The sequence below is a fragment of the Thalassophryne amazonica genome, chromosome 6 (assembly GCF_902500255.1).
Source record: "Thalassophryne amazonica chromosome 6, fThaAma1.1, whole genome shotgun sequence".
NCBI classification, from domain to species: domain Eukaryota; kingdom Metazoa; phylum Chordata; class Actinopteri; order Batrachoidiformes; family Batrachoididae; genus Thalassophryne; species Thalassophryne amazonica.
In genome coordinates, this window is record NC_047108.1 from 3,726,309 (window position 1) to 3,740,345 (window position 14,037).

The window sequence follows — 14,037 nt, forward strand, 5'->3', positions numbered from 1 at the left end:
AAGGAATATTTTTAACACAGATCATTACTTTTACAACCAGTTTGCTTCAGTCAGGGCATGGGTACATGGAAAAATATTTTTATGAAGCCCCTTCAATTAAAGCTGAACAGCTATACAATAAATGTGTCTTAATTCATCCAATACGACTCCATTGTGGTGGTATACAGAAGCAACATCACAAAAATTGTCACTGTCTAAATACCTACGGACCTGAGTGTATAATCACATCACCTATAATCAAAAAAATACCAGCACGTTAATAACGACACTGTGCATTGTTAAAGTGGGTTAAAAAGTAGGGTTGAGGCCATTCAGAGCTGCGTTGATGGCGCCATATTGACAGCCGTGTATTTCCTTTTCAGCATTTTGTGGAAGTGGGATTTCTATCGTATGACATAATCGTCAAAGGTGAGTAGAGCGCTCAGAGACTAAATTACTAACTAATGATTTTAATATGACTAAAGTTGTAAAAAAGTGAACATAAACTTTAGGCTGCAGTGAGTTGTTCACATTTATGCACGTTAATAAAAAATCTACAACAGGCTTAGAATGAACATTGTAGTTTGACTTTTCCTAATTATTACTAATCAATTTCTAATATTCTCGCATGTTGAGTGTCTTTTTGATTTTTAAATTCTTCACACAAAAGCCACAGTTCCAAAGTGGAAAGGGTTTCTTTGCTTAATTTTCCCGTTGCTGTGCTTTGATCTCTGATTGTGTCTGGTTGTCCTTATGTGTGCCAGTTTCTGATTGTGGTCGTCTGGTCGGTTTTTACGTGCACCAATCTCTGATTGTGGTCGTCTGGTCGGTTTTTACGTGCACCAATCTCTGGCTGTGGGCATCTGGTCAGGTTTTACATGTGCTTATCTCTGATTGTGGTCGTCTGATCGTTTTTACGTGTACTAATCTCTCCCTGTGGGTGCCTGGTCAGTTTTAGGTCTGTCAATCTCTGGATACAGGCATTTGGTTGGTTTTCACATGCGTCAGTCTCTGGCTGTGGGTGCCTGGTCCTCTTTACGCGCATCAAAGTCATAGACAGACATCTGCTCACCCAGTCTGTACCCACTAAGCTCATCCAGCAGCCACCATGCACTGTGTGTTGCAGGGCTTCAGATTGTGACCAACTATTTTGTGAAAACATGCAAGTTAAAATTTTTCCTTAGTCGAATTTATGCACGTGCATGATGAACATTTCTTTGATTAGCAGTAACTGGCCAGCATCACAACTGTCAGCCTACTTTACAAAAGGCAATGTTAAAGCTAGAGTTGGTAGTCCTGGAGAGCTAGCAAGATTTGAAAGTAGCACCTCCTCTAGGTTCCACCCCCTCCCCCCTACCCCGTCAGTGCTCCATCCAAAGCCATGCCCCCACAAACTTGAACGCGCATCTGACTGTGGGACTCAGCGGGGCAGAGGAGAGCTGACTTAGCCATTTCAGCATCGACCAAAGTACCTCATGTCTCGTTCACTTGTAAAGGCCCCTTGACACAAGCATGCCTTTGACTCACGCACTAGCATTAACTGTGTGGTGCTGGAGAGTAAACTCATCTTTAACGGGTGCAGACTGAACGTGCATGCTATTGCGCACAGAGAATTTTGAAATGTTCAAAAAAATCCTTCACGTATAAATGTCGCGCTATGTGGCGCAAGCTAATCTCCAACACGATGTGCAGCTCGTCAAGTGGAGTAAAGAAGTGAACAGAGTGAGTGGTGACATCAGCGGATCGCATCAGAGCACAGCTCATCTGAACGATTATAACAAGATGTTAAATCTGTTATAAACATAAAAATAAATACTTTAACAGCTGCATGCAAGAAGGAAAGAACACACAACTGTTTTACCAAACATGACAAATAATTACCTTTTTAGACGGCTCAAAATGTTTTCTGCAGGTAGTTACGCGCGTGTGAAGGGCTCCGGCTGCATCCTCCTCTGTGATTCAGGATGCGATCAGAGCTGTTTTCAATGGCCAATTTGCATCACGACGACGTTGTGAGTCTCGGGCATGCTCGTGTCAGCACCTTAACATTCAGATGCCTCAGTTGTTTCCACCGAGAAAATGCCGCACGATGTTGACTCTCGTCTGACCTCTTGCTTTATCTCGAGCCTTTTTCATCGCAGCCTTTTCTGCCTCCGGCTTTCTTTTCCTTGGCTTTCTATCGGGGTGAGCCACTAAACGTAACGGTGGTAGTGGCAGTTTCAGCTGTATTCCCTCTGCCATTGTACCGAAGTGAACTTCTTCAGTGAAACGAGATGAGTGTGCACGTGCGGAGGAGGGGGGGACAGAGGGGGGCGTTGAGCCTGGTGACGTGAGCAGGAATAACTAGACATGAAGGCATCTGATTGGTTTTTTGAGAGCGCACCACAGGGCCTTATACTGGTCGGAGTTTTATCGATCCTACAGCTGCTACAGACGTCTGATTTTTTTTTTCTTCATTCCGTTTTCTGAATACATAGTGTAGTGACTCCTGTTAGGATAGACTGACCATTTCACCCAAAATAAGAAAAAGTGTTTCTGAACAGAGTTACCTACCCTAGCTTTAACTTTTAGTGACAACTACATTCAAGCAGTCCTGAGAAGAGGTAAAGGACGAACGGGATCTGTGCGTTCCACTTTTTGGTCCACTCAGGACAGTCTGAAGCTTGATGCACGTCTGGTCAAGCACAGCAATGTTCCCTTTGAAATACACTGGTCAACAATGGTTTTGCTACCTGGTGAATATTAGCTGATATAAGGTATTTCAGGTATGCTGATTCCAAATCTGTAATCAGAATTTGTCTAGCACATCAGGTTCTTGAGTTATGCACATGCCAATATTTAGCTAATCTATTGCTATTATGGCGCTTCTCATGCAAATGTAGATTGTGTTAAAATTTTCTAATTTTAGAATAAAACAGAATTTAGCACTAATTTGGGTGATTTTGGCTTGCTCAATCAAAATATGGTAAAACAATTCAATCAATAAACTGCCAATATTGAGGGCCAACATTGCCAGAATTTTGTAATTTTTTTATAATTATTGCTTTGATCAGTCTACAGATGAAAACCAAGTTGTTGTGGTACATGTACATCAAGTGATGGAATACTGCTGGAGCACTGAATACATATACGAGTATATATATATATATATATATATATATATATATATATATATATATATATATATATATATATATATATATATATATGATTAATCTGGCCTCAAAAATAGTTTGTTCAATTTTCTAAAATCAGAAATGCAAAATATGAAAAAAGAGACCTAGAGATATTTGGCAAATGCATCAAATCTAGCACACTGCAGATGTTTATGAGAAAGGAACAATCTATCAAAATCAAAATCAAGACGTGGAAGGAACGAGTCCAACACACAGTTGGAAAACACAATGTAAAACACCAGGCATTGATTGATCCACAGAAAGTATACCTTCCTCCCCTGCATATAAAACTTAGCCTCATCAAGAACTTTGTGAAGGCAGTGGATCATAGCTCAGATGGCTTTAAATACCTGAAGCAAAAATTTGGGGCAGTCCAAAGTGATGCCAAACTTAAAGCTGGGATTTTTGATGGACCTCAAATGCGTGAGCTTATTAGAGCTTATTAAAGACTTTCCATCTAAGCTCAGACCCCTTGAACTAAGAGCATGGGAATCATTTGTGCAAGTGGTACAGAATTTCTTGGGCAGCCACAAAGCCACAAACTATGAAGAACTAGTTGACAACTTGCTCAAATCATACAAACGCATGGGCTGCAGAATGTCACTTAAGATTCACTTCCTGCACTCTCATCTTGAGTTCTTTCCACCCAGTTTGGGTGATGTGAGTGATGAGCATGGTTAAAGATTCCACCAAGATATCTCTGAAATGGAGACCAGGTACCAGGGGCGTTATAATGCAAACATGATGGGTGACTACTGCTGGTTTCTACAACGTGAAACGTCTGACCCACAAGCGCAAGAGCAAGTGTTTGGGTCACTTTTGAACTGTTAAGACTAATTGTGGAGTGTATTTGAGTTTCCTCATAATGATTGATATTTTGGTATCTGTGTAATTTTTTTCACCAGTTGTGGGTTCATTTCTAATAAAATCATTGAGAACAATTTGGCGACTGGCGTTTATTGGTATAGTCACATAACTCAAAATCTTGACGTGCTAGAGAAATTCTGTTTGCATATTTGAAATCAGCATACTCAAATGAGTCAAAATCAGTTGTTTCTCTTCAGGTAGCAGACAAAAAGTTTTTTTTTTGTTGACCAGCGATATCAGGAGGTGAGAACAGAATCTGTGCAGATTTCATTCAGATCCATCACTGTGCACCAAGTCTTTTTCATGCTGACTTGGTGCAGGCTGGGATTGGCCGAAAGTCCACTGAGTGGAACACCTCGGTAGACACACACATAAAGAGGAGAAAAACTTATCGATATTAGAATGATTTTAGGGCACAATAGCCTTAAAATGATATAATGTAATTATCACAGATAATTTATCCAAAATCTATAGTTTTTGCAGGATTTGATACTGCTTGTGCCTTTTTACCGCTCTACCACGGAGAGCATCCTCACATAGTGCCTCTGTACATGGTTTGCCAGCTGCACGGGGCAAACAGGAAAGAGCTCCAGGGGGTTACCAAAATGGCAGAGAAGATCACTGAGTGCCCTCTACCCACACTGGGGGACCTTCATGGATCTTACTGTCTTAGGAGAGCTAACACCATCCTGAAGGACACATCCCACCCTGGGCACTCTGTTAGAGCTGCTGCTGTCAGGTAGATGGTACAGGGCCATTAAAACAAGTACAAATAGACTGAAACAACAGTTTCTACCCAACTGCTGTTAGAGCTTTGAATGCCACTGGACCCAAATAGCCAGATCACATGCCACACTTGAAATGAGTGCAACATTTGTTTATGTGCAATATCCACGTTGTTTTCTTATTTCGGCTGTTCCCGTTAGGGGTCACCACAGCAAATAAGTTGGTTCCATCTCACCCTGTCCTCTGTATCTTCCTCTGTCACACCAGCCCCCTGCATGTTCTCCCTCAGCACATCCATAAATCTCCTCTTTGGCCTCCTTTCTCTCCTCCTGCCTGGTGGCTCCATCCTCAGCATCCTTCTCACTATATACCCTGGGTCCCTCCTCTGTGTCCCTATGTCCAAACCATTTCAATCTCTCCTCTCTGACTTTGTCTCCAAACCGTTCCACCTGCGTTGTCCCTCTGCTATGTTCATTTCTGATCCTGTCCATTCCATTGTCACTCCCAAATTGAATCACAACATGTGTGGTCCACTGCCACTGTGTGCGTGTGTGTGGCTTCGATCACAGACAAACTGGGGAGAGTTGACATTTGTCGTTTGGTATGTTTATGTATTTTGGGTGAAGAATGAACGCCGACAAAAGGGAACATTGATAGGTCTAATATTTTGGAGAAATTACGGATTTTACATAACAGTGAACAATGGACAATGATAATTACCTTCTGGACTCACACCATTTCAAATCATTATAGAAACTTAAAATTAGCACCCTTGAAAAATGTAAGCTACCTATTGTATAAACACTACCATTTCAATTCAATTTCAATTTATTTCATTTTATATAACGCCAAATCACAACAAGCTGCATCAAGATGTGTCACAAAAGTAAAGTCTAACCTTACCAACCCCTAGAGCAAGCACACAGGCGACAGTGGTCAGGAAAAACTCCCATTGATGATATTGAAGAAGAAACCTCAAGCAGACCAGACTCAGAGGGGTGACCCACTGATTAGGGCATTTTAACAGTTACAAGGTTTTTACAAAGTTTTTCAAAGCTGAAGAACATAAAACAGGAATTCAAAACAACGTCTGCTGCATCAGTTTCAGGCATGGCTTCTCACAGTCAGTCCAGCATCCCGTTGTCCACAGACGCCAATCCCATGCAGTGCCCTCCGCATCTAAGACAGAGAGAAAAAGAGCAGAAACAGTCAGCCCAAAATACCACACCTAAGATACAACATCAACAGTAAATTGATAGGAAAGTAGGGGGTCGCCGGCCATTCGCCCTAAGCTTCACCATCAGATCCAAAATTTAGATAAAGTTGAGGCCTGTTCTATTACTAATAAAATTAATTTAAAAGGATAAGAAGGAGCAGGGGTGGTGGCCAAGTGGTTAATGCGCTTGGTCTCAGTGCAGAAGGTTCCGGGTTCAAATCCCACCCCTGCCACATTTCTCCAAGTAATGTGGAGTTGCGTCAGGAAGGGCATCCGGCGTAAAACCTGTGCCAATTCAACATGCAGATCCACCTTGGATTTGCTGTGGCGACCCCAAGTGCAAAACAAGGGAGCAGCCAAAGGGACTTATTAAAAGGATAAGAAGCATTGTTCTGTACTATGCCAGTATGCTAGCCATACAAGAGGGAGAATAAATGTGTCTTAAGTTGGACTTAAATCTCTCTACAGAATCTGGCTGTTCAATTTCCATAGGGAGATCATTCCACAAATAGGTGCATGATAAGAGAGAAAGCGCTGTGGTCCGCAGACTTTGTAGTGTAAATCTGTAGGGTTTAATTAGGTCAGCTAAGTAGGGAGGTGCTAGGCCATGAATAATTTTGTAGCTTAATAGCAGTAACTTAAAATCTGACCTGACAGAGAGAGAACCCAAAATGGGTGTAATGTGGCCCAACTTTCTGCTTCCTGTCAAGAGTCTGGTAGCAGCATTTTGAACCAATTGGAGACCCCTAATGCTGGACTGCGGTAAACCAGAAAATAGAATATTCCAGTAGTCCAATCTCGAAGTGACAAATGCATGGACCAGGGTCTCTGCATAAGCCATAGACATAGACATGAATCTTCACGATATTTTACAGGTGGAAGAAAGCAGTCCTCATAATATCTGTAATGTGTAGTTCAGAGGACAGTGTGGGATCAAAAATCACTCCAAGGTTCCTCACTTTGTCAGTGTGATGTATGACACACAAGCCTAGGTTAAGCGTTAGCTGGTCAAACTGATGTCTATGTCTCGCTGGACCAAGAACCATCATTTCATTCTTGTTTGAGTTTAGAATAAGAAATTTCTGGCCATCCAGCTTTTCACTGATGCAAGGCAGTCCTCTATGGACTTTGTGTATGAGATTACCAGCAGTTATCGGCATGTACAACAGAGCAATGACAGGTAATCCTAAAACCCTGCAATATGTGCCCAAGGGGTGCTTTATAACGGGGGAAAAGCAGGGGGCCTAAGACAGACCTCTGTGGAACCCTATATTTCATGTCACCAAGGCTGGAGGTAGTGTTGTTGTATGAGAACAACTGGTCAGGTATGATGTCAACCATGCAAGGGCAGTCCCAATAATCTCAAAATGATTCTCCAGCCTATCAAGTACAATATGGTGATCCACCATATCAAACGTAGTGCTAACATCTAACAACACCAGAACTATTGTGGTGTCTGAATCCATTCTAAGCAGAAGATAATTTACCACTTCAGTGAGAACTGTCTCCATGGAATGATATTTTCTAAATGCAGACTGCAGTGGCTCAAAGAGATTATTCTCAGAAAGGTGGTCCACAAGCTGCTGTGAAACCACTTCTTTCAAAATTTTAGAACAGTGATAGATTTGATATCGGCCTATAATTTTTGCAATATACTTGGGTCAACGTTAGATTTCTTAAGTAATGTTTTAATCACTGCAGATTTGAAACATTTAGGAACAGATCCCGAGATTAGTGACACATTAATAATTTCCAACACAATAGGCCCAAGAGTGGGCCACTGGTCCTTAAACAGTTTTGTTGGTAGGGTCGAACAGCTTTAAGCAGACCTTACAAGTTTCGTCAGCACACCTAGTAAGATACTACAACCCCTGGCAAAAATTATGGAATCACCAGCCTCGGAGGATGTTTATTCAGTTGTTTAATTTTGTAGAAAAAAAGCAGATGACAGACATGACACAAAACTAAAGTCATTTCAAATGGCAACTTTCTGGCTTTAAGAAACACTATAAGAAATCAGGAAAAAAAATTGAGCAGGTGAAAGAAACACACGTGAAAGTTGACCACCACTGGCGTAGTCGTTGCAGGTGCACAGGTTTGCACATAAATTACATTAAATGAATTACTTTAAAATTACATTAAATTGAGCTCAGGTGCATCCTGTTTCCACTGATCATCCTTGAGATGTTTCTACAGCTTAATTGGAGTCCACTTGGGGTAAATTAAGTTGATTGGACATGATTTGGAAAGACACACACCTGTCTACATATAAGGTCCCACAGTTGACAGAGCATGTCAGAGCACAAACCAACCATGAATTCAGACACAAATCTGGGGAAGGGTACAGAAACATTTCTGCTGCTTTGAATGTCCCAATGAGCACAGTGTCCTCCATCATCCATAAATCAACTAGGTTTGGCTCCACCAAGACTCTTCCAGAGCTGGTCATCCGTCTAAGCGACTGAGGGAGGGGCCTTAGTCAGGGAGGTGACCAAGAACCCGATGGTCATTCTGTCAGAGCTGCAGCATTCCTCTGTGGAGAGAGGAGAACCTTCGAGAAGAACAACCATCTCTGCAGCAGTCCACCAATCAGGCCTGTATGGTAGAGTGGCCAGATGGAAGCCACTCCTTAGTAAAAGGCACGTGGCTGCACACCTGGAGTTTCCCAAAAGGCACCTGAAGGACTCTCAGACCATGAGAAACAAACTTCTCTGGTCTGATGAGACAAAGATTGAACTCTTTGGCATGAATGCCAGACATCATGTTTGTAGGAAACCAGGCACCATCCCTACAGTGAAACATGGTGGTGGCAGCATCATGCTGTGGGGATGTTTTTCAGTGGCAGGAACTGGGAGACTAGTCAGGATTGAGGGAAAGATGAATGCAGCAATGTACAGAGACATCCTGGATGAAAACCTGCTCCAGAGCGCTCTTGACCTCAGACTGGGATGACAGTTCATCTTTCAGCAGGACAGTGACCCTAAGTACACAGCCAGATATCAAGCGAGTGGCTTCAGGACAACTCCGTGAATAAGGCACAAGATTCACAATTGTGAAACAGTGAATGGGATTAAAGAGTGAATGCATGCATGGCTTTGAGTAAAATCCACACAGAGTATAACACGGCTGGTTGCAATATCCTCACTGAGCAAAAACAATTCTCAGTTCATGCGTTGGACCTGCAGGCCCGAGGTCACCCAGAACCACTGCAGTTATCACCTGTAGTCTTCAACTTACAATACATTCATTCACAGTTCTCCAGAAGAATACTTTCACATTCATGTTTTCCAATTTTCTGGTTGCCAGTCATACTGCTGTAATGAACTTATTACTGTCCTAAAATTAAGACCGTCTGTGTCAACTTGTCCCTTGGATGCTTTATTCTCATTCACGTCGAGTTCTGTATAAAGTCGACCATGGTGGAGAATGGTAATGGCAGCGTGTGCTCCTTGACGGCACACGGCCAGGTGTGACTCCGCCTTCTAGCTTCGCTATATCCAGTGCTATGGGTGAGGGATACAAGGTCGCCTGATGACTTGACAAGGAAGTTTGTTGCACCAATTTTTCATATAATCAACTGGCATGTGACTGAGGTGAGGGGACGTGAACGGCTGTGAGCCTCACTCCAAACTCCGTGAATTTCCTCACAGATGCCGTTCGCAGGCTGTCGCAGCCCAGTGAGATAGGAGCCTTAGCATCCTTCAGTATGGCTTTAAGATGTCTCTTCTGCAGAAGTGGAGTTTTTCTTGTTCTGTAACCCCTCAGTCCATTCCTGTCCAGAGCTCAAGTGATTATCTTCTTTCAGACTACAGTTCTGACTTGGCTCAGTCACTCACTGGTGTCTTGTTGTTCTGGCATCTTTAGACACGTCTCTCACTAGTTTTCTTTCCAGAGTCTTTGAAAGCGTTCCCTTCCTACCTCTGCCAGACTTGTTCTGTACTGTGTGGCTCTCTTTGAATTTCTTGATATTTCTCACTCTAGTTTGTGATAATTTGAAATGCTGTGATAACTCAGAAGTTCAAGCCCTTGTTGACGTTTTTATACTGTGTACATACAGATTGGAAGATAACCCTCAGTTTTAACTTCATTTTAGTACAAGCTTTCAACAATGGTTTGTGCTATGGCTCAACAACAAAGGTGGCTAATAATTCTGACCCTGGTAGTTTTTGGTTTTTCTGAAATAATTTTGTTTCTGTGTGCAAAGTAAAATGATGTAAGAATCCAAAATAAACCTATGATGTTTAGAAATGCCATGATGAAAAGTTCTTGCTCTGTTAAAATGTACTTGGAAATGTTTGAAGAAAACCTCATGTAGGTCATGTCAGATCAAAACTGGCACCACAGTTCTGGGGAAGAGAAAACAGATAGTGGACTACAAAGCCGTACACATACTGTATGTTACTGTTGATTATTTTTACCATGTCTGTCTTACTGTGTGTAAGTATGGGGAAACAACTACAAAAGCACCCTGCAGCCACTATGCATACTATAGAAAAGAGTAATAAGGATAATAAATAAAGAGAACACGCCAACCCACTATTTTCAAAGTCCAACATCGTGAAGTTTATGGATTTGGTAAAATTTAAACATCACAAATCATGTACAAAGCCAGAAACAATTTATTGCCAAGATATTATAGACCAAGCAGAGGAAAAAAATATAGAATCACTCAATTCTGAGGAAAAAATTATGGAATCACCCTGTAAATTTTCATCCCCCAAATTAACACCTGCATCAAATCAGATCTGCTCATTGACATGTGTCTTTTTGCAAGGAATGTTTTTGCAGTTTTTGCTCTATGGCAAGATGCATTATCATCTTGAAAAATGATTTCATCATCCCCAAACATCCTTTCAATTGTCCAAAATATCAACATAAACTTGTGCATTTATTGATGATGTAATGACAGCCATCTCCCCAGTGCCTTTACCTGACATGCAGCCCCATATCATCAATGACTGTGGAAATTTACATGTTCTCTTCAGGCAGTCATCTTTATAAATCTCATTGGAACGGCACCAAACAAAAGTTCCAGCATCATCACCTTGCCCAATGCAGATTTGACATTCATCACTGAATATGACTTTCATCCAGTCATCCACAGTCCACGATTGCTTTTCCTTAGCCCATTGTAACCTTGTTTTTTTCTGTTTAGGTGTTAATGATGGCTTTCGTTTAGCTTTTCTGTATGTAAATCCCATTTCCTTTAGGCAGTTTCTTACAGTTCAGTCACAGACGTTGACTCCAGTTTCCTCCCATTCGTTCCTCATTTGTTTTGTTGTGCATTTTCGATTTCTGAGACATATTGCTTTAAGTTTTCTGTCTTGACGCTTTGATGTCTTCCTTGGTCTACCAGTATGTTTGCCTTTAACAACCTTCCCATGTTGTTTGTATTTGGTCCAGAGTTTAGACACAGCTGACTGTGAACAACCAACATCTTTTGCAACATTGCGTGATGATTTACTCTCTTTTAAGAGTTTGATAATCCTCTCCTTTGTTTCAATTGACATCTCTCGTGTTGGAGCCATGATTCATGTCAGTCCACTTGGTGCAACAGTTCTCCAAGGTGTGTTCACTCCTTTTTAGATGCAGACTAACGAGCAGATCTGATATGATGCAGGTGTTAGTTTTGGGGATGAAAATTTACAGGGTGATTCCATAATTTTTTCCTCAGAATTGAGTGATTCCATATTTTTCCCTCTGCTTGGTCTAAAAAAGTAACCGTTACTGACTGCCACAATCTTTTTTTCTTGATTTCTTATAGTGTTTCTTAAAGCCAGACAGTTGCCATTTGAAATTACTTTAGTTTTATGTCATGTCTGTGATCTGCTTTTTTCTACAAAATTAAACAACTGAATGAACATCCTCCGAGGCCGGTGATTCCATAATTTTTGCCAGGGGTTGTATATAGAAGTTGAACCAGTAAGAATGTTACATGGTTCACTAAAGTATTCAAAATGGTCAAAGAAATTGAAGAGTACTAATTGTTTTCATATTACTGTCTGTAGTTTGATAGAAATGTTTTGTTTTTAATGTTGACACAGTATAAGTAGTTAAGGGCATTTAAAAGCCAGACCTGTGCTGTTTGGTATAGCTACATGTGCTATTTCAGTATTTTATGTATTTTTCCTTTTTGTTAAATTTTATCTATTATTTCATTTATTTTTCTGTTGTTGCATGAGCATGCTGACTGAAATAAATAAGTAAACCATGAATCAATCAAATCATCATTTACATTTCATGGGGGGGGGGGGGGGGGGGGGGGGAGGCTAATTTATAGGTTGATTTTAAATGACAGAATCTCATAAAACAGCACTCTGTACAGATTTAAACTAATTGAAGTCAGTGTTTCTAATCGATGAACATGAACATCCCATCCTAATATGTTCATTTTTGTCATTAGCTTCATGGCGTTATGTGTAGCTGTTAGCAAAAGTAAGACGTAAGTAATTGAATAAAGTGACAGTACTTCAATATGAGTGTGGATCATTAAATGTTTGGGTTAATATTTATCTCCGCCAACAAAGTTGGCTGGAGGTCATGTTTTCACCCGTTTGTCTCGTTGTGAACAGCCTGTAGCCCACAATTTTTCATATATCGCTGTGGATTCATATCCTGATAGGCAAGAACTGATTAAATTTTCAAGGTCAAAGTCATTTTTTATTATACTTTAGATTATGAAAAGCCACTTCTAATAGGAGTTTAACCTTAAAAATGTTTTTCCAAGGTAAAAATTTGTGGAATTGGAAACTAGTGTTGGCTGAGGCTTGCGCTCTAGTTCTGAATAAACCAGTTATGTTTGGAAGCTTTTCAATGAGTTCTTTTAATAATGGATGCCTCAATGAGGGAGCCGTGTTGAAATATGAATCACAGTATCCCACTGGTGAGCTTCCGTCTTTGTTTTTTTTTTTTGTTTTTTTTTTGGCTATTAACACAGATACTGATTTATCTTAGCTTATATCAGCAGATTATACTGGTTGGGCTCTAGTATCTTCTAGAGTTTCAGAACCGTGGGCTTCTTGCATTCAAACCTTCCCATGCACATACTGAATTGGCTTGAAGGTTTTATTTCTCAAAAAAAAATATGTAGGCAGATTCAAATTTTGAATAGGTAAACTAAAAGTTCCAAGACTTTTTCGATACTATTGTTTTAGAATATTGTTGAGGACCCAAATGGGAAACCCTCATGATGTCCGTTAATATTGGACAGCCAGTATGCATATGAGCCAGCAATCCCCACTTCATGCCTGGATGACTAAAAAACAAAGAAAAAAAGGTTTTTGGTGGAGGAATGTGCTGCTGTAGTTCTGTGTGTGTGTGCAGTGTCTCAGCCTGTGCGGGGAATTACTTCCTCATGAACCTCAACATGAGCTCTGCTTCGAGCTTTGACGCCTGCAGGATCTTGTGCTCATAATTAATTCTAAATTATTAAATGTAATCCAGAATGACTTTGAGTGTCTGACATCAACGTAGTGAGAAGATCTGGCGTTTTCACTGCTGATTGTATCTGTGCAGATTTTTGATGAGGTGGAGAAGCGGCGGCAGATCTCCATGGCGATGATCTATCCATTCATGCAGAAGCTGCGAGAGGCGCCGTTCCCTGCACCGGGAAACACGGTGGAGATTAAGAGCTTCATTCCTGAGGCAGGCACTGAGGTCAGAGACATTTTTCTGGAGCAAAGTATTTGTCCCAGTTCTTTTTTTTTTATTTCTTTTTTCTTCATTAGTATTAAAAAACACAAATGTGGTAGATGGCAGTGTTCATGGCAGTGTGAGCAGCCACACATTCATTAATGGCCCAGTCACACGGCACATGATGGATGATTCCTGAACGAAGGGAAAAAAGTTAAAAAAAGTCACAATTTGTTGAGAAAAGGTGGACAAAAGAGCTTTATCACCGAACAGCCTGCAAACCAAGAGCGCAAAAGGGACAAAAGAGGAACAAAATGAAACCGAAGCTAACGTTGATCTCGACGCTTTAAACGAAACATGCCTGGAGCCACTGCTGGAGCAGTGTGTGTCTGCATCTCGGAGTTCCAGGACTCGGCGCTGGGATAGAGCTCATAGCGCCTG

General features: G+C 41.1%; 1 protein-coding gene across 6 annotated transcripts in view; it reads left to right on the forward strand.

Moving 5' to 3' along the window:
• dennd2da (DENN/MADD domain containing 2Da) overlaps positions 1-14,037 on the forward strand; it is a 248,382-nt gene that overhangs the window by 166,487 nt on the left and 67,858 nt on the right. For all 6 annotated transcript variants that reach the window (XM_034171659.1, XM_034171660.1, XM_034171658.1 and 3 more), the window contains one exon: positions 13,480-13,620. In XM_034171659.1, the coding sequence (XP_034027550.1) occupies positions 13,480-13,620 (141 nt within the window). The remainder of the gene's footprint in view (positions 1-13,479; positions 13,621-14,037) is intronic.